The following is a 22134-nucleotide window of genomic DNA, read 5'->3' on the forward strand; positions in this document are numbered from 1 at the left end:
AAATTTTGCTTTTTATTTATGTATTTATCTTTTATTTATTTAGTTTGTACGCTTTTAATAAAATGTTTTTAATATATATTTTATATTTTTATTTATCTTGTTCTACTATTCTAAATATTGACTTTTCCTGTAATTTACCTTGTTGAATTTATTTATTAATTATAGCATTTCCTCAGTTGACTCCTCAGTCCCTGCTTTTATTGAGTCTTTCATTTATAACACATATTGACTCATTTTATTGTATTTGTTCTGTAAAGTCATTATTTTTGTATGAGGAGTGCTATTGAAGTGCTACTGATGTGACTGAAAGTGACATGGGGTATAGTGCTTAGAGTTTACCACCCCACGACCCCGCTTGACATCTTCTTTCTCTGCTTTGTGGATTCTTAACGTTGAATGCAATTACGCTCAACAGAAAATACTGTTCAATTAATCTACTGTCATGAAGGAAAACTCCGAGGAGCTCGGCAGAAGCCACAGAGTCTGAGATGTTTTACTGTACAAAAATATCAACTTCTGTCTTATACATTATTTTTCCTATAATGGGACATCTTGGAGTGAATTATCATTCTCATTCCATGTCCACTTACAAGAGACAAAAACAGGAGCTGCACTCAAATCGTCATACATTTTTTACAATTTGGTGTCAGTTCAATCCAGTGCTTCATTAACTGTTGTGGTGATTTCAACAACAGACGCCTGGCAACCAATCAGAGACAGCTGTGAGACAATCAGAGGCATCCCAACAACCTTCATTCAACAACCTTCCATTGTGTTTCTAATCATAAACCAAGCTATCACGGTCACGGATGGTTACTTTGACACTCGTGCCCCCAAACAAATCCCACCACGTCACAGTGACTGAGTTCAATCACACCAGCCTGCTACATATTAAAATCTCACTGAATTATCCATGAGCATTTCTTACTTTATGAAGTCAAGTGAAAACACTCAGAATCTGTTTAACTTAATGCAAGAACTTTGGGGTTTTCCCCGTGGGAAGGGATTTTAAACCAGGGCCCTGACAGCCAACTGTTCCTGGGACACCATCCCACAGCGACCTGGATACTGGGAGGTGAAGGAAGTGAAGGAATGAGCACTGGTAGAAAAGAATCATTAGAATACCTGACATTTCTAAACAAAAAAAAATATATATATGTAATTTGTCAAATTTTGTTTTTTTTTTAACTTAGAAAATGCATGACCTCAATGACCTCAAAAAAATCAGTTGAATGATTAAGTTTTGTAAATTTGTGATTATATAAAAAGTGGTAGATGTATTGTATGAAAGCAAATAAGAGAAAAGGCCATTCTTAGTTTGAATGAATAGGACATACACTACATTATATATATATATGTATTTTTTTTTGAGGTAATCAATGTAGGCCAGACTTTGCTGCATATAAAAAGACAACTATGTATACATATGAAATACAAGACATGTTTTTGATGCAGTCAGTCTTGTAAAGATTATTAAAACCTGCTCATATTTTCAATAATCAATTGCTAAAATACTGTTGATGAAGTCTACCTGGACATTTTCACCTTTATATAATCAAAAGTAAGCTTTTAATAATAACTACTCATGACACTCGGCAATAAATGCCGAGATCACATCTGGTGGAATGGAGCTGCAGCTGCCAGATGTTAAAGTGAAGAGAAAAATAAAAGCTTCTATCACATTTGGCCACAAATATGACAAAGCTCTTTGTGTCTGGTGCAACTTTGGAGTATGAAAAGCACCGAGATGACAAAGTTGTCAACACTGGCCACTAAATTATGAATGATCTTTGGAATATAGCAGCTATTAAGAAGTAAGGAAACGATGATTCTTTCTTCAGGATAATGTCTTTTAAACTCAGTGGGAGTCAAACATGGATTTTCACACCTGACTTAAAGCAAACTCAGACACATAAAGATATTTCTTTGAGAAAAAAAAACAAAAAATGTTTTTAATGTTTTTAACTGAACCTATGTGGATGAATTTCACCTGTACTCATGTCAGTTCACAACATCAAAAAGATCAAAGGTTTAGTAGATAAAAGCAGTTTCAGTTTGACTTCCTTTTTTAAAATTCAAAGTCTTCCACTCAAAATGCTTTTTGATCAATGTTATTTTTTCACCTGAAAATAGAAAGTTTCCACTAAAATCTGAGTTCAGGGGTGAACATGAGGGCATGATTTGACATCACAACTAGACTGGAAACCACTCCAGTTGGCAACTTTACAGTGTAATGTGGAAACTTGAGGCCTGGATGGCAAAGTCTATTAGGATCTTTCAGTGATGTAAAAGACAGTTTATATCCACTATCAAATTAAAAACACTGAAGTTTTTCTCACTCTAATTTAAGCTCCTATAAATGGAAAAAAAAACATAAACAGAAACATGATCAAAGCACGTTTTATAAGTATTTAAAAATGACAAGAGGACCTTTAAACCATCAGTCTGCAGGATTATGTGAATACAACATGCACAAATCCGAGTTAAGGCCTGAAAGCCTGTGTGTGTGTGTGTGTGTGTGTGTGTGTGTGTGTGTGTGTGTGTGTGTGTGTGTGTGTGTGTGTGTGTGTGTGTGTGTGTGTGTGTGTGTGTGTGTGTGTGTGTGTGTGTGTGTGTATGTATGTATGTGTGTGTATGTGTGTGTGTGTGTATGTATGTATGTTTCCCCCCCTCTCCTGTGCAGGTCTGGCTCTTTGGCTGCAACAGGTTTGCATGGTGAGAAAAGATCTTGGCTGTTTTAATCTGCGTAATGAATAAGAACATGCCAGCGTGGTAATGGATGCCTGCCACCGCGCTGCTAAATTATTCAGAGTCTGCGGGAACCAGAGAGGCGGCCGGCAGGATCGGATGGACCCGCTGTGTCATCAGCCCGCCTCTGTCCGCCTGGCTCCTCTTTCGGCCCGTCCACCGCGGCTTCATGAGTTTTAACCAGGAGGCCACATGAGAAGTCTGTAAAGCAGCCCCGAGGATGGGCGTTCGCATGGGCCGAGAATGTCGGGTCAACTGGTCAGGAATCTGCAGGCCTTAGATACAGTTTGGAGCATGTAGGGCCACAACTATTCTTTTATCCACACATCCATCCATCCTCTCTGTGTTTTAGGTTTATTGTTTAATGCTGTTGCTCGGTGCTGCGCTCTCCGTGGTGCTGAAATAATTCGAGCACAGACGACATGGTGTCATTTCTGTCACACAAAACTAACTCCTAATACTATGCAATATGTGTTGATGCAGTTGGCAGAGTGCAAAGTCTTTCTCTCCTCATCCAGCTTGTACAATGTTGACATTTGGCCACATGCTCGGTTACAAATGACAGACTAGTGCGTAAAACCCACACGTTTTCAACAAAATTATGTTATATAGGCTATAGGGGTTGATGTGATAAAGTGTGTTGATATCATTGACTTAAAAAAATGAGCAAAATTCCATCCAAACAGTGGCAAAAATGTCCAAACTGAGAATTCAACTGCCTTTTAAATAGTGATTTCGTCCGAGTTGATGTTTTCGACGCTTGCGCACAGAGGCCACAATTTTCGCAACTTGTAAGTTGAGCAGAGAAGCAGGTGGGAGGGAAGGAGCAGGAGGAGGAGGAGGGGAGGAAGAGGGAGAGAGGGATGCCGGGAGGCGCTGCCTGCTGTTAACAGCTCAGTCTGGTGAAGGAGCGCAAAGGAGCTCTGTGGCTGTCCGCTGCCTGGCTTCCATGTCATGGGCCACACTGCGTGAGAGGTGCTTGCATGGAGGATGATGATGACCATGAACGGCAAGCAGCATTTCTCCATGCACCCGGCTCTGCACGAGCCCAAGTATCCCGGCCTGCACTCAGGCTCGGAGGGCATGCGCAGAGTCTGTCTGCCCGCCCCGCAGGTACGTTCAGGTCGAGGGGGGGAGAATGTGGCTGGAGAGTAGCGAGGCGAGAGGAGGGGAAAAAATCACACTGGAAATGTCTGTAAAGTTGATTTGACAGGACTTTGCTCTATCCTGCTATCTCTCTCTCTCCCCACATTCTCCTCTCTCTGCTCTGTCTGTGTTCCCCCTCTTCTCCCCCACCTCCCAACGCCCCCCTTCCTCCTCCTTTCTCCCCCTTTCCTCCCCCCTTCCGCTCTCATCCACATGTCTATTCAAGCAATGCTCTTGCTTTCATATTAATTTTTATGATCTGCGCTTTGAGGAGGGTTCTCTCCTCTCCTCGGCGCTGCTTGCCTTTGGAAAATGTTTTTTAGATCCTACGAGCTGCCTGACAGAATTCCCCACTGACTCCAGTATGCGCACTCTTGCTTGCAGCTGCAGGGCAATATATTCGGAGGCTTTGATGAGAGCCTGCTGGCAAGGGCAGAGGCTCTGGCGGCTGCTGACAGCATTGTCTCTCACGGCAAGAGTCACCCGTTCAAACCAGACGTGACTTACCATACCATGAGCAGTGTCCCCTGCACTTCAGCCTCCTCTTCTTCCTCCACCACCGTGCCCATCTCCCACGTTCCCTCCACCATCGCCTCCCACCATCACCACCACCACCACCTCGGACAGACCCTGGAGGCCGGAGACCTCCTGGACCACCTCTCCACCAGCCTGGCCGTCACCGGGATGGGTGCTCCAGAGCCTCCGGGGATGACCACGACGGCGCACCACCACCAGCACCCTCACCACCACCTGCAGACCATGGGGCAGCTGCACCAGGCAATGGCCACCATGGCCCACCCTCACTCTCTGTCGGTGCACGGCGGCATGGCGTGCGTCAACGACGTGGAGTCGGATCCCAGGGAGCTGGAAGCTTTCGCCGAGCGCTTCAAACAGCGGAGGATCAAACTCGGCGTGACCCAGGCGGACGTCGGGTCGGCGCTGGCCAACCTCAAGATCCCCGGAGTGGGCTCCTTGAGCCAGAGCACCATCTGCAGGTTCGAGTCCCTCACCTTGTCCCACAACAACATGATCGCTCTCAAGCCGGTTCTCCAGGCCTGGCTGGAGGAAGCCGAGGCTGCGTACCGGGAGAAAAGCAGTAAGCCGGACCTTTTCAACGGAAACGAGAGGAAAAGAAAGCGCACCTCCATCGCCGCGCCGGAGAAGCGCTCTTTGGAGGCTTACTTTGCCATCCAGCCGCGGCCCTCCTCGGAAAAAATTGCGGCCATCGCCGAAAAACTGGACCTGAAAAAGAATGTGGTTCGAGTGTGGTTCTGCAACCAGCGGCAAAAACAGAAACGAATGAAATACTCTGCGGTGCACTGAGGTTCACACATCATGAATAAAATAGCCTACTACATTTTTGATCGAGTGATTAATAATAGCCTAAGTAGCCTAACTAACAGGGATTTATCAACAGCTCTTCACGTCTCGTCTGGGATTGTCTAAAAAAAAAAAAAGACTTTTGCTTCAGTTTTTCATTTCATGTCACTCACTCTTCATTGTTGCACTTTTCCCCCCGATTTTATCAAATGTGTTATAGATGTGTGAGGAGGGTGATTTTGATGTTGTTGATCTTGTATCTTGCACACAGTAATTCTCAGCAATTTCACCCTGACAGTTTGTCACATTCAGGGATATTAACTCATTTTTTTAATCCATAAAAACGGAGTTCTGATGCTGCAGTGATGAGGTAAACTGATGCTATGTAAAGAAAGATGATTTTGTGAAAAAAAGATGATTTTTTTTCCAACAGTGATTCAGATTAGAGTTTGTCCTCCACATCACTGGCTCATAATCGTACACCATCATATCTTAAAATGTGTTGTCACCTATTTTTTTTATCCAAATGTGGAGACTTAACTGGCATATGAGGATTTAAAAAAAGATCACTTTTTAAACCACTATTTTTGCAAATGAACCCGTTCTCTTCGTGAACTGTGTGGTGGTAATTTACGCACAAAAATAACTCTTTCACAAGGTATGACACTATGAGTCTATTTATCTTGAATTATTTAAAATAAATGGGAATGGCACCGTCTTACATGAGGCACATTCGTGTGGCTTTGGCTGCTGCTATATTTTAGTATTTTGATGTGTTTTGGGAGCATTACAGGTGAGCTGTATATATTTATTATATAGCCCAGCTATATACAGGCCTACATCACCTATAAGTATTTATTTTTTTCCCCTCACTACTCTTGAGTTCACTTGAAAAATGTGTGAAGTTTAAACTTAATAAATTATTAGTTATTTTCTAAAAAAAAAGATCCTTTGAATCGACTTTATTTTTGTGATTTATTTAATGGTGGTATTTTAATCTCGACTCTACGGCTCAGGCCTGTATGTAACGTGAACTGCTGAACTACAGACTGAAGGGAGATTATCAGCGTATCCTGAGACGCACCGATGGGCGATACAATCTTTGTAAACTGTTTGTTTTGTGGGACCTCGCTAGACTGTTTTATTTATAAATCCCCAGACCTCTGCTGGGATTAACTATGCATTGTCGTATATGATACAAACAGCACAGGGGAAAAAAAGGAAGGGGTCCTCTCCGTTGTCGCAGTGATTTTCACACGGTGGCGCGCAAAACTTGTGTCCCTCCACGCGCCGCTAATGGCCCCTTTCTCTCTAATTAGTGCAGTTTTAATTATGGATGCCCTCATGTCACAGGGTTATGTCGTGCATGGGCTTTGAAATTATTAAATAATGACGATGCAATATTAATTATATATTGGTATAAAACGAAGTAATGTGGAGGAGCTGGGAGTAGAAGCCAGACTGGGAAGTATGGTTACTCTGGGGAGATACTGGATGCACCACAGGTTGACCCAGGAAACGAGGAAATTTAGTAAGATTTTTTTTTCTCCTGAGTTGTTAAGTAAGTATATATCCGCTTTAATATATTTTATTTCAGTTAATCTGATTTTATTCTCATTTTCATTAATTTCATTGACATGCGTAAAGACGCACGACTTTACGCATTTAACATCGCACCAAATTAATACTATTATTGTTGTTGTTTTTTTTTTAGTATTACTATTATTTATCTTTCCAAATATTTTACTAAATTAGTTCAAGGCCGCCTTCTACTTTTTCTACATTGCCAAAATGTAATTTTACTCCAAATTCTGGATTAGTCCCTGTCTGCGCAGTATAACCGCTAACACAAACAACCCTTTTCTCATAATTTTAACGACGGATTTCGAAAAATAATGATAAATAAATTGAATTTAAAAACAAAAAGCTTCCTCCGGAATCCTCCCACAGCCAACATTGCCTGTGGTTGTGCAATTTTCCCTGTGAGACTGTCGGCCGGTTGTTTCAGCCATGCAGGGGATCAATACTTTGCATTTACGCGGAAACGTTTGTGGCTCCTATTAATATTCTCTTTGATGAGAGGTAATTAATCGTAGTCTGCGATTTATGGTGTTAAATGTGACTTTGCGAGGCAAGATGACATGAAAATCTTAATTGTTTGTCATTAATACGCCTCTTTCTAAAACTTTTATATTTTTAAATTTGGACATATTTTGATTTAATTTTGAAGAATAACACCAAGAAAAGCCTGACTTCTCTGTGTTGGATATGTGGATGTTGCTGACGTAAATGTCAGGTTAAAAAGGAGCTTGGCGGTGTGAATAATTGATCTTTGCAATGCCAGTATTGATATCATAACCTACTCGCTATGTGGTAAGTTGAGCTGCAGACTTGTGAGCGCTGGCAGCATGTGGCGACTGAGGGCACCTGAATTATTCAGCAACACTGAAAGGTATATTGCATTTTCACATGCAATAATCGAGGTCTGTGTTGGGGCGTCAATTCGTGCATTATCTGTCGGCTATATATAAACACACACACGCGCGCGCGCTCACATAAACACTTGGAATAAAACTGCAATTGATTTGAAGTTAAAAACAAACTGGCTGAATTTTAGAATTAGGACTGATGTTTGAGACAGAATGAACATTTAAAAAAAGACAAAGCACACAGATGGATAAAAGACAAGCATAGAAAAGGCTACAGAGGTAGAGAGGAGGGTGTGAGAGAAACAGAGAGTGTGTGTGTGTGTTTACTTGAGATGTTTTCAAGCAGGGAAGAGCCCTTCTGACAGAATGAGGATGAAAGCTGTGTTTAATTGCTGAAGAATGCATGCACATATATACACACATGGACTCTCTCTCTCTCACACACACACACACACACACACACACACACACACACACACACACACACACACACAGGGTGGCTGTCATCCATGGGAGCAGACTGAGGGAATGTGAGGGGAGGCCTGGGAGCCAAGACACCCTAAACTCAATAATTCATCTGATGCCAGTAGCAACAAATGAGCATGTGACCAGAGCAAAGGAAGACAGCTACCTCTGTGCTCTCTATTAGTCACCTCCTATTATCATCACAAGCCAAACCTGCACAGGACCAACCCACACTTCTACAGACATACCTGCGTGCAGCACAAGCATGGACACACACACAGACACTCAGAGTGAGATTGTGTTACTGTCCAGAAACTTGAGGCCAAAGTAGCGGGTGTCTTTTGAAGGTGTAGCTTCATCTGTAGCTCCTGTTTCCTTCTCCTTTCCCTACACTTTAGTGTGTGAAACCACATTATTTGTGTGTTTATATTCAGCTTTTTTATAGTGGAAAAAACACCAACAGTGCAGTCTATTTATACTGTGCAAAATTACCTTTTTTTTTTTTTTTTTTAACTTATTTTGCAGATGAGGACCTTGGAAATATTCAGTAATCACATACAACATATCATAATGTTGTGCAGCAAATTCAACTACTCAGTCATCTGCAGCAGCGTGTGACATTTTCAGGCAATTTAAACGTTTAAATTCTGATCCATCGCGCATCTTGGAGCTATTCTGAGCGACAAGAAGAGCAAGGAGTCGTCCTGCAACACCTGATATGACCCTCACAGAGCCTTGATCGCAACATTATGGAGACAATGTTGAGATCAAGAGATGACGTTAGATGACATGAAGAGACAGAAGACACTGTAACAAACTAAACCTACATGAACTTTAGCAGCTTCTCCAAGATACTTGGAGCAACTTTTCCCATTTATTACACTTTGTATAAAGTTAACTGATAAATACATAATTAAAAATGAGTCTGCATCAAATTTGATAATTGATTGAAGCCACTGCCTTAAATGTGAAGATGCTCTCCTTTTCAGTTTTGTTATTTTTTTTTTGTTATCATTGTGCCTTGAATATTTTCGGTTTTGGACAGCTGGTCAGACGGATGGGCCCATTTTTCACTATTTACACTCAATTAAATAAATTATCAGTATATAATGGCATAAAAACAATATGTGCCACAACTAAAATCAACTTGTGGATAGCATTTTTAAAAAAGCATACACTGTAAAAAAAAAATAAAAGCTTTTACGGTTGCCACAACACTGCCGTAATATTATGAGAAACATTTTCTTCATTTACGGTAAAGAAATGTATTGTCACTGTTGATTTTATGGTTTAAAAAAGTGCTTATTCCATATTTTGCTGTAAAGAAAAGTTTTAACCTTTAAAAATTTGAAAATTTATATAAAAATACCATATAAAATAAAATTTGTATAACCTATTATAAATAAATATATTTCTTCTGATTAACTTATTGACGGTGATTCAGTGCTGTATAAACTGTATCAAATGGTTGTAGAGTTTACAGATTTTTGCTGTCGTGGTTTGACAGTTTTTCACTGTGAAATTTATCAGGATTTTTTTCTACATTGTAATTAGATTGCAACATTTCCTCTCAACATTCTTAAGCACTGCTTAAAATATTTAAAGCGAAAATGTGCCCCATGTTGCTTTCACTTAAATGTAATTCAAATGTACTGTATCAAATAGATTGAATGAGAAATTTGGTGAGAAAGGAAGCACACATCTATGTTCTGACCTATCAGTAATGCTTCTACACAAAGAGACCAGGGATGTTCTGAGATGGAAAAACGTAGAGCGTGTGTTTAAGGTCAAGCTGTCTGCTAATTAACACACTGTGCATTATGCAGAGACTGTTGAGATGTGAACACACACTAAGAGATAGACAGATCTGTCAGTGATAATAGATGAGAGCTAATTGGTTATATTTCAGTATACATTAAAAGTGTTCTAGCAAATCAACTCCAATATTCCTTTTATTGAGCTCTGCTGAAGTCAATATTCCAATTCCAAAAATACAAAATAAGAGCATGGGAGGGACAAAGGAGGGGAGTATATTAGAGACACTCACAGAAACTCACTTATATGCACTTGCTTAATTCATTCAGCGGGTCTGAAGAACAGTATTATACACCCCATTCATTATTCAAGTCCTCTCCATTATCAAAGTGCCCAGAGAAATAAGACTAACCCAGCCAGAAATAACTCACTGTGGCGTGATTTTTTTTTTCTACAAAGCACTTAGCTGGTCAGGTGCAGGTCTGCACACAAACTCAGATTAGAGTATATGAACATATAATCACCACGCAGTCTGCTGAACAGAATAATCCTCTCCAAGAAAATGCAAGTGTAGCGCAGCGAGGCAGAAGAAAGTGAAGACGAAAGGAGGGAAAGGAACTGCTAGAGGGAAAGGTATAAGTTGGAAAACAGAGAGGAAAAAGGTGAAGGAAGGAAGTAATAAAGAAAAGAAAATAAGCTGGGATGTTTGAAGGGGGTAAGCGAGGTAGGAAGGAATAAAGGAAACATGGATGCAAAAGAACAAAGATGACATATGAAAGGCTAGCAAGGAAGACGAAAGAACAATAAGTAAGACAAACACGAAAGAATCTCTAATGGCTGATACGTCTGTTATCCTGACTGTCTGGATTTAGTTCCTTTCATTTCCAAGTTGATCATGTCAAGGTGAGTGCATCCCTGCTGGCTCGGACAGTCTGACACTAACTCTCTATGACAGCAGGAGCACCCAGAGGATCCTCTACCAGGAGGACAGGAGGCGCGAGTAAAATACACCATCCTGCAGAGCCGAGGCATCATCCAACCCAAAGTTCTTATCCATCCAAGGCCTGTCAATTAACTCCTAACTCTGGATTTTCATATTTTGATTTGTGTGAACTCACTGAAATCTTGAGCAATTCAAACTGTTTTGCTGCCAAAGCTCAGAAGAACAGTCATGGAAGAAAATTAGTAGACCCTCCTTGTTTTCTTCAATTTCTTGTTCATTTTAATGCCTGGTACCACTAAAGGTATATTACCTAAAGAATACAATGAGCACAACAAAAAGTGCAGCTGATTACATACTATTTTATGTCCTATTTGACATGCTGAAGCTTAATTGTGTTCCCAGAGTTTAATAAGAGGTCATTTCATGTCATCAGCAGCACTGCACATGCAAAGGTCTAGAGTGGTTTCCTGCGTACATTCAAGCCGTAGCACAACTCAGAAGTTGTCAGCTCTCACATAATGCCTAAAACAAAAGAAATATGTGAAGCCACAAAGGCAGCCATCTTGGCACTGCTGGAAATTGGCATGAGTGAGAGACAGGTAGCAAAAAAATTGAATTTCTCCAAGACAGCTGTTCATTACACCAAGAAAAAACACGGCGAACATGATAAAACCAAATTGCTGGTCGCGACAGGAAGCGTCTTTGTACCCGGTGAGATGACCGTGCACTCATCTGTTCCTGTGTCAAGAATCACTGTCAACTAACGGCTGTGTGGATCATGTGACTAAAACAGACAGAAAAGAAAACATGGAATCCTAAAAGCTGTTTTTGGCAGTACAATGCCATAGCTATTGATGGAAGAACTGAAGTGATAAAGAAAACCATGGAAAATGGCTAGATATTAGCTCTTAAATTAAACTCTTATGAGCTATTTCTATTATTATCATTATACTTGTCCAAACAAATGTACCTTTTGTTGTACCAGGCATTAAAATGAACAAGAAATTGAAGAAAACAAGGATGGTCTAAAATTTTTTCCATGACTGTGTATTTATATATGGCAGATGAAAACTGTAAAAACAGGCAAAGGAAGCTAAAATAATTTACTACTGCATTGTAAATGCAAAATTGAATTAGAGTTTAAAAAAAAAAGATTAACACACATTAGAGAAGGCCATGGAAACGTACTACACATGGGTGTTTTGACTGAGATTTGCCTGTAATGAATTTTGACATTTAATTGTTATCCAATAGAGTATACAAGCCAGAGTTTGTCACCAAATAAATAAAATGAGAGAAGAATGGAATGCTTGACCAACCACAGTGCTGAGGAGTCGGTGCATTCTGTATTCATGATGGTCTTGAGGGCAGAAAACGTGTAAACAGGGAAGTGAAAAGCAGCTCAGTGTTGACATGCTCTATCACCCCACATACTGTATACTGATGGAGGGCACATGGGAAAATAACAATGGCAGTGCCACTGTCTTCTCCGCTCGCTCGCTCGCTCGCTCCCTCCCTCCACGGGGCTGTGCCTTTGAAGACAGACATGAAAACCGAGCCGGGCCACAGCGGGGCCCCTGAAGGAGGTCCCCTAGCAGATGCAGCCACCCGCCCTCCCCCTGTCTGCTCCCACTGGCCCCAGGCCCCGAAGACAGCCCCGAGGCTAATCGACCAGGAACACAATAAAGAAGCAGCAGAGGCAACGAGTGCTGAGCGTGTAAGTCTCTGTGCGTACAGATGAAGGGGGAAGAACAGAACAAAACGATATTTATCAAGCTGCTTTATATACAAGTGATGATCCAGAATCAGCTTTTACACACTTAAATAAATTTATGTTCACAGGAGCCGAGTCAACGAACAAAAGACTTTAACTCTTGTTGCGAGGCCTTTGACTCAGAGGATTCTTTGAATGACAGCATAATGTCTGGTAGATCCCATCAGGTAGAGAAACAAAGCCGGTGTGTATATTAGTGGAATAACAGGAAATGTTGCCTTAGGGGGAATCAGGCATATTTGCATACTTGCAAGCATTTCCACATGGAGTTTTAATTGGGAGCCGTGATGATGTTTTCCATTACCCAAATTAGTAGTAGGACTAAAAATAAATAAATAAATAAATGGCACACGTGTTTTAATTGTTGATTTTCCAAAACATCTTTGTTGAATTTTTTGAGTTTGTAACAAATCCTTAAAACTTGGGCCAGTTTTTTTTTACTCCAAATCTACCACAGAGGGTGTATCCTTCATCAACAGTAAAAATAAATACCAAAGATGGCTGATTCTATGGATAATTAATCAGTTAACGTGGGTCAGGGTTTGCCAAAAAACAACGTAATTACATAGTGAACAAGAAAAGCACTCAGACTGTACAGTCAGTTCTCCACCAAGGCTGCTCAGTCATCGTATGATTTCCGACTGATAAGTCCCTATAAGTCCGCAGCGGTGGATTTGTAGTAGGACAGCAATCATGTGATTGTCAGCAGGCAGCCGACGTAGTGTTCATTTGTTGTCATAGGTACAGTGACGCCGTGCTATGTCGCAATGATACAGAAATCTTTAACAAAACCGTGGATCCAGACTATAAGCTGCATTACTGCCAAAATCTAATCAGGTGGTCCTTTCTGACCTTCCTTGGAAATTTCATCCAAATCCATTAATCCGTTTTTGAGTAATGTTGCGCACAGAAAGACAGACGTAAGGACAAACATAACTCATGACAGAAGACTTTAGCCAATCACAGCACTTTTCACCCAGGGCAGGTGAAACACTATAAAGAGCAGCAGAGTCCAAGATAGGAGTAGAATGTAGTTTTACAGTAGGTTGAATAGAGGACTTTCACTCAGTTGAGCGGGATTTGAAGCCTGTATGAAGTCAACTTAGTTTTAATTTTTTCAAAAGCAGCTTTAATCAAAAATGTTTGATCAATCTCAGCTGTTTGTGGCCAAATATATTTTTTGGTCCCTCTGCAGTCATTGTTTTAACCCCATTAAACTCACCTCTACATATCAAAGTTACACGTCAAAATTTTCTTAAAGAAAATCATCCCCTCATGCCTTAAAATGAACTAGTTGTAGAATAAACAGATGGATGATGTCCCTGCCTCTCTCTCCATGCATCCCTCCCTACTAGTGGCAGCTCCAGCATACCAGCTCACCAACAAGTGTTTAACTGCAGTAAAATACTCTACACTACACAATGGCAAGTTGGCTGCTTAGTTCACTCTTGGCATGTCTTCCAACCCCAGAAAATGATTTTCACTGGAGGGGGTCTTTAATCTAAATATAATGTGTATATATTCAAGAAGTACAAATCAGTATGAAGTCAGTTGAATTCAGATGTGGCATTGAAAGGAGCTTTTAAGGAGTTCAATTCAGTGTCTTACTCAAGGGTACTTAAGCCATGTAGCATGTCGTCATGCTTGTTCTTCTCACTGTCTTATCGGCTCCTTTTGTATATATATTTATACTTTTATCTATTTGGTCTTATTTGTACTTGGCACCACAAGAGTTGTCTTTAATTTTGTTGTACATTTTGTGTGTATAATGACAGTTAAAAGCATTCTATTCTATTCTATACTGCTGTGAAAGCTAGCTTCTTTTTGATCTGGAATATTATTAAATAAGTAAAATTACATTATATAACATCTTCCAATGAGTAGTTTTAATTATATCTTGCTGATAATGCATCTAAAATGTTAATTAGACTGTGAATGCAGGGCATTTACTTGCAATGACGTACTTTTATGTCACCGTAGTACTTCTTAAACAAATTCCATGGATGTTTGGTCTACAAAGAAATGGTCATGCACGGCTGTGACCCGAGCATGTAGCTAAATTGATCTGAGAGTTTATTTGTCCTTTGAAGTCCTTCAAGAAAAAGAAAAAAAAACGTAGAAAAGAAGGTTACACAAAGTATTGGGAATATTCCAACAGTTCTATAAAAAGCCCTGTTGAAAAGGAGAGTGATTCTCTTTATTAAGTAATGAGGGAGCCACGGTTCAGTAGCGCACAGACACACAGCTCAGCGCCACACAGAGACCCAAGCACCACCAAGAGCAAGCCTCCCCATAGCTCTCACATTGCATCAAGTCACTGACTGACGGGTACATTGTCCGAGGCAAGGGGGAAAAGAGTGGTGAAACGTGTTTCTCTGAGAGAGGCAACCGGCTCACCACAGCCCGGAACAGCAGCTACACAAATGTATTTCTGGGGCGCCCCGATTAGCTGAGTGCACTCCACGAAAACAGGGTTCTCCAGAAGTTCTTTGTGGGCTGAATGATTTACAGAACCATTAATATTTCAACAATCATTTGAACTTCTAAACGTTTCCGCATTGCTATATTCAATATCCATCACTGCTTCTGCGCACACACATAAATAACAATCGTAGGACCCTGTGGTCTAGTTGAAAAGTAAATAATCAATAGATGTGCACCAGCAAACTGAAGCATAATCCATTGTTTTCTTATTTTAAATATATTTTATGATCATCTTGAAAACAACCCTGAAGTCAATCAGCTGTTTGAAGGTACTGAATGAGAAGAGTATTGAAATTTTACATAGACTATATTTGTGATTAATACATTTATTTTTAAGTATACTCAACAACTGCAACTTTGGTTATAATGCATCAATGTAATATAGTAAATATGTGTATTTGACTGCATTTATAGCAGAACACAGCACTCAGAAGTTGCTTTTGGCTGACAGTTTAGTTTATATTTTGTTGGATGTGGGTAGTGTTCAGGGACTGATGTTTTCAGATTCACTGAAGTTTCCCTCCTGAACATAGATGTTCCACAAATCTGGATAATACAATCTCATAAAGTGTAATTGTCAGCCCCTGTAGTGTCTCTTACCTGGAAGAGAAGAAATCAGGTCAGCCCTCCATGAATGTGCTTTCACTGTCCTTCTGCACTCCAGTTTCGTGACCCTAAATAAAGATTACAGTAAACTTTTTAGCATTGGTATCAAAGATTTCTGCCGTATTTCTCATAAAGATCACAGTACTCACCTATTGCCGTTTTTATTTTGTCGTTCCATTGATAGAATTGTTCTCCAAGACCCTGGAAAGCTCTGCAGAAGAACTTAGCCTGTGTGAAAACAGAGAACAATCTACCAGCTTGCCAAGAAAAGGCCCTACAGCAAAATTACATGCTGTCCAAACAGTGACACGGTCATCAAAGTCAATATATAATTTCGGGACTTTTTGTAACATAGTTGACAGGTATTATAGTTGACATTTTTGCTGTTTTCAGGTCTAAAATCAACATGGCCACCTATAACCAAACACCACATGGCATTTTTACAGAATGATTCTTCTTAATATTATACATATACAACTGAGGAAAATTGAAATTGAAAGTTATTTATAAAGATATTGTAGTAACACTGTCCACACTTGACTCACACTACTTTATATTAAATAACTAAGAAAGCCTTGGAGTCTTGCCAGTCTTTTCTTCAGGAGGAAATGACATCATGTGGAGCAGGTCATGTGATTTGAAATTAACACACTTCCTTGAGAGGTGTTTTTGTAATGGGGAACTTAGGGTAAATAATGGGTAAATATCTGTCATGATCATCTCAACTTAATAAAAAGAACACAATCAAAACAATGTTTGAATAAGCTCATTTTATTATTGTTTAGCTAATTAGAAGGTGGTTGTTATTAAATTTGGATGGTTATTTAGTTGACATTTTAGTGATATCCAATCATGTTTTATTAATAAGTGATTGTTTCCACAATAAATAATTATGGGGTTTGTAAAGACATGATCATAATGAACATAAAAAACATCTTTTTTTTAAATTTATTTATTTATTTATTTTTTTAAACTTTTAATAAAAATGTATGCAAGATGTATCCCATGGACTTCAAAAGTTCCTCAATTATATATTGACCCATATGTATCTTTTTTAGAGTCAAAAACTCTCATTTAAAGCCAACTAACAATGAGCTGATCCTTACAGTATTACATACGTGTTTAGTTTTTTTTGTGTGCATAAAATTCTCAGCCATTTTTACTTTTTGCCTCAAAGCATCAACTTTTACACAGTGCAACTCAAAAAACCCCAAACAAACAAACAAAAAAAAGAGCAGAAAACAGATAAGATCAGATAAAAGGAAAGGCTGTGGTCATTAATCATCTCTGGAACAGTTGAGGCAGTTCCAAAGAAACACAAATAAAGTGGAAAAAAGACAGAGACAGCGTCAAATAACGTGTGGATTTCACAGAATGGCAAGACATGAATATATAACACACATCTTATACCTTGTTTTCAATGAAAATAACCCTTCAATGTCTTATAATTGATTACATGCTATATAACAACTCTACACTGTTTCTTCTTCTATTAAAAAACACAATTTTTTTAACCAAGTGAAAAAAAGGAACTAGATTGTCATTGTAGGGGGCCTGTAAATACAAGTTTGTTGCGGTGCTGAGGTCTAAATTTCTGGATTTCATGGGTAAACATTCACTCTTTGTCACTTATCTAAACCAAGGCTTTACGTACCACATAGAATCATCATATTCTTCTGTTACTCAAGGATTCTCAGCTCTAGGGATGGGAAATAGAGCAAATCCAATCACTGTACCACTGTAAACAACCCAACAAATAATTTAAATCTTACGAATACAAATGTGTCATTAAAATGTCCATTCTTCTTACAGTCAGCAATGTTCTAAAATTTGTGCAAGAACAAAGAACTGGTTTCATAGTTTTGTCACTATGATCACCTTACATGGTGTAGAAATAAAGGTCAGTTTCTTTTTTTTACTGCAGACAAGTTTACTTTTTAATGGAGGATGGTATCAATCGCAAAAAGATAACGGAAAAAAAGGAGGAACCACCGACAGTAACCTAAAGTGATACAAATAAAATGAAGCAACAGAATTTAATTGCGTAACCACCGCTTCATGACACCAGGCGTACTGCAGAACACAGGTTTAGTCTTGTGCCACTAATGGATAGATTAAGCCACCAGAGGGCTGCCTGAACCCCCAGTCTTCCCACTCTGGGTGCCTACCATGTGTGTGTGAAACACAGCATACCAGCACAGTTGTCCTTCATGAACTCTGCAATGAGAGCAAAAATCTGATATTCTTACTCACACGTACATTGATAAGATATTTGGAGCTGAACACGTGTTTTCCTGAATACTGAGAAGCATTTTGTCTATAATCTAGCCTACTGCCAAGAAACCGCTATGTGGCTTGAAAGTAGAAGATTGATAACAGTGCAACCAACAGAGCATGTACTGATGCCCATACTGTGCATTGCTGATAAATGGCTTAGATTAAAAAAAACAAACTCCTGTATTTTTACAGTTTTAATAGGTAGCAAAAAAGTCTTGGCTTATGGCCTTCAATGTGCAGATGAAACAAAAACGGCGCTATTTGACCACAACGACAAGAAATATGTTTGGAGGACAGAAGGTGAGGCCCGTAATCCTAACAACACCAAAACTACCTAAGAAAGCCAAGAAAGAAAGGTTAAAGGTTACTGCTCAACTTCAGTCTGTTGCAATGAAATGCACAAACCAAGCCAGAAACCCTGGTGTAGTCATTGACTCAGACCTCAATTTCAGCAGACACATTAAGACAATCACAAAATCGGCCCACTATCACTTTAAGAATACATCAAGGATTAAAGGACTAATGTCTCAGCAGGATTTAGAAAACTGGTCCATGCATGTATTTTTAGTAGACTAGTCTACTGTAACGGTGTCTTTACAGGACTCCCTAAAAAGTCCATCAGACGCTGCAGCTCATACTGTATGCTGCCGCTCGAGTCCTAACAAGGACCAAAAAAGTAGATCACTCCAGTACTGAGATCTCTACACTTGCTTCCTGTCTGCCAGAGAATAGATTTTAAAATCCTGCTGATAGTTTGTAAAGCACTTAATAGTTTAGGCCCAAAATACATAGCTGATCTGCTGTCGCTTTATGAACCATCTCGACCTCTGAGGTCATCAGTCTGCTTTCAGTCCCTACAGTTAGAACTAAACACGGTGAAGCAGCGTTGACTCATTATGCTCCATATTTCTGGAACAAACTCCCTGAAAGCTGTAGGCCCGCTCCAACTCTCACTTCTTTTAAATCAAAGCTCAAGAGTATTCTGTTTGCTACCGTTTTTCTATTCTAGCTTATTTTAACTTGCTTTAAATGCAAACAGTAATTTTATTTTTTAATATATTTCTAATTTTCTTTTCTTTTCTTTTATTATATATCATTTTAATTGTGCTCTTTATTCTTGTCTGAATGGTTCCAATGCTTTTAATGTTTTAATGTGAAGCACATTGATTTGCCCTCCTGTATGAAATGTGCTATACAAACAAAGCTGCCTTGCCTTACCTTCAAGCATGGTGGTGGTAGTATTATGCTCTGGGGCTGATTTTGTCATATTTCCATGAGACCTAAAACAATCGAAATGCATGATTTTTTTTGTGACAATGATCGATATGTAAGAGCTACAGGAGTCAATGGAAACTCAAGACTGCCAAGATACATGGTGTTTATAAGTGCATATAAAATTCTGCTCATGACCGTAAAACACTTTGCAGAAATACTGCAACTTCATCACAGATATAGAATTTGGACACCCTCTTAAAATAATGGCCTAAGACATTTTTTCAGGCTTTTCAGAAAACACAAAAAACTGAACCACACGAGACTGAACATTGAGCTAGGCCATTATACTACAGTGGTAGAATCGCATGATCTGTTCAACTGAGGATGTAGGTGATTTTACCAGCGGTGGCCAGCATCATGAGATTATTCAGGCGAAAAAAAAATTGTCAAAAAATGACTTAAGTCATTATTTTAGGAAGGTAACAAATTTTGCTAAAGAACAAAAGACTAACCAGCAGGCCTGTCAAGTTGCTGTCCAAGAGAATTACCATCTCTGAAGTATTTCTCACAAGAGGAAACGAATGTATTTCAGTGGATGACTGCAAAAAAGTTCCACTTTTTGATAAATCCAGGTGAGAGCTTTACGTCGGTCATAGAAACATAGCAGAGTATCAATCTCGCATTGTGACATGGTAGTGGGAATATTCACCTGACATTAACCACATGGAATATTTGTGCTGGCACCCAAGTGTTCCTGACACAAGAAGTTTTGATATGTGGTGAAATATTTTGTGTTAAATTCAAAATGATGCAAAAAAAGAAGTATCTTCAGTAGCGGTGCCAGACTTCTGGACCCCACTGTACATGGACATAGCAATAGTATTATATTTTGTGGCTCCCCACTAAACCAACAGCAAAAGCAAAAAATGAAAAAGGCTGGATTATGAAGGTTTTTTTTTTCATAGTTTTATTTTGGCATGAAACTTTTTGAATTGATTACAAAAATATCTCAGTATGATACATCTTCAGCTCAACAGATACCTGGTTAAATTGAGAATATCAAATACATTCTAGTGCATAAGGTCAATGTCACAAATATCAACCAATATGGGTCAATTCTCCCAATGCACAAAAAAAATTAATTAATTTATGTCTAACAATAGAGGTTAAGCTAAGCTATTGTGGGGTTTAAAGATGTTGAAAATCAATTTGGAAACTTTTTATATTGCAACATTCCAAATAGTTGGGACTAAATAAAGCAATATGACTCATCCAAAATACAGCATCATAAAAATCAGTTAAAATAAATATAAAGTAACACAATAAAATGCTTTTTCTGCTTATGTAGATTAACATGCTATACACCACAAAGCAATTCCATATAGGCTCCACTCATGGGCAATAGGATTTATTGTTCTGTAAACACTTATTTCAATGCTGTGTGAGAGAATTACAATAAATACATTATTCAAATTTATAAGAGCATCCTTTAACTTATTAAATTATGTTAAATAAAAAAAAAACACAAAAATAAATATGCAGGTGTAGTTACAGCAATGTCATTTCACTGCAGCGACTGCTCCGCTGATTGCAGACCGTTAGCTGGACAGATGAAACAGGACAGAACAATGTTTGCTACACCTCAAAGATAATTCAGACAAATCTTTGTGACTGCACTCTATATTGCTTGCTATTAAAAAAAAAAAAAAAAACTATCAATAGCATAAAGACAAAAAACAAGACTTTGGCCGAAACTCGCTACAAAAACGCTAAAAAAAAAAAAAACTTTAGGAAAAAATATCACCCAATAAATTTCTTTGCCATCATAAATGTCAATTTTGAACAAAAAACAAACATTTTAATAAATTGTCAGGTCACTTGTTTCTAGGGGTCGTGCTTCCAGGGGTCCTGCTTCCGTTCAGGTTTCTCCACTGAATGCATTGGGTGAGGTGTGTCAGCAAATCTGGAATTGGCTTGGTGACGACGGATTTCCCCACCTCCTTTAGTATCGCTTCACATTTCACCTGAAACACAAGAAATCAAGAGGGATCAGTCCACTATCCTTAATGTTCCTCAGCTCTTACTCTACACTGCAGCTGCATCTGTCCATCCATCTGTAGCCACAGTGAGTGTGCAGTACTCCAGATTAATCCTATAAATGTATTAAATACAGACTTGATCATCTCATTTATCAAGTATAATGTTGAATGAAGGAATTCTCACATTTGTGCTGTTGAGAAATGCATCCAGGTTTTTCAATAGTGCCTTTTCCTCCTTGTTTTTCCAAACTTTCTCATGCGAGTGCAGGATCTGAGACACTTTGCAGTAGAATGCCTCCTGTAGGGAGCAAGGATATTAGCTTTTGGAAACAAACCACACACACACGTATGCAGAATTATGCAAAGTAATCATTGATATCTTTATTGCAGCATGTCTTTTGGGGTCTAGTAGAATTAAGAGCGCTGCAAATATAATTGGAAAAAATACTTTTATAAAACTGCAACAGAATAGTTTTGGCAATGTAATGGACTATAAAGAAAACTGTATCGAAGAGAACAATCTTTTCACCTTACACCCAGCATCCACCAAAGGCTGCAGATCCTCCACAAAGTAGTCCTACCATACGGAATAGAAAAATTAGGTTACTTATTATTTCTAACACCTGTTTTTACATGAAAGATTTTAACAGGATAATGAATCAATAAATCGTTAAATTGTTGTCTTACCTTATGAAGAGACTGACTGAAATTTCCAGCCAGGTCAATTATATGGTCCAGGTTGGGACTATGGGTAGGAGCAGCAACAGCTGAACCGCCCAGCAGAGTCACAACAGACACCAGCAGAAACACTGTCATCTCCATGCTTGTTGCTCAAAAATCTCTGGAAGAAGCTATTTTCAATAAGACTTTGACACACCGGGTTGCTCGACTGTCAGCTTGCAGTTTGCTCTGAGGTCTTGGCTGCGAACACCA

The 22134-nt window shown here is 39.1% G+C and overlaps 1 protein-coding gene across 1 annotated transcript; it reads left to right on the top strand.

The window, feature by feature from the left end:
• Positions 1 to 3613: 3613 nt before the first annotated feature.
• On the top strand, positions 3614 to 6159 carry pou4f3 (POU class 4 homeobox 3). The gene is made up of 2 exons (XM_023279124.3): positions 3614 to 3861; positions 4279 to 6159. Exons 1-2 carry the CDS (start codon positions 3739 to 3741, stop codon positions 5215 to 5217), a joined length of 1062 nt encoding a protein of 353 aa, XP_023134892.2. The 5' UTR covers positions 3614 to 3738; the 3' UTR covers positions 5218 to 6159.
• The last annotated feature ends 15975 nt before the right edge of the window (positions 6160 to 22134 follow it).

This window comes from Amphiprion ocellaris, chromosome 14 (assembly GCF_022539595.1).
Source record: "Amphiprion ocellaris isolate individual 3 ecotype Okinawa chromosome 14, ASM2253959v1, whole genome shotgun sequence".
In the NCBI taxonomy this organism is placed as follows: Eukaryota; Metazoa; Chordata; class Actinopteri; family Pomacentridae; genus Amphiprion; species Amphiprion ocellaris.

Excerpts from the sequence above, each read along its gene's own strand:
- pou4f3 (XM_023279124.3), top strand. The coding sequence starts at position 3,739 with ATGATGATGACCATGAACGGCAAGCAGCATTTCTCCATGCACCCGGCT. Across the intron at positions 3,862-4,278 it reads TCTGTCTGCCCGCCCCGCAG|CTGCAGGGCAATATATTCGG; the intron begins GTACGTTCAGGT and ends TCTTGCTTGCAG.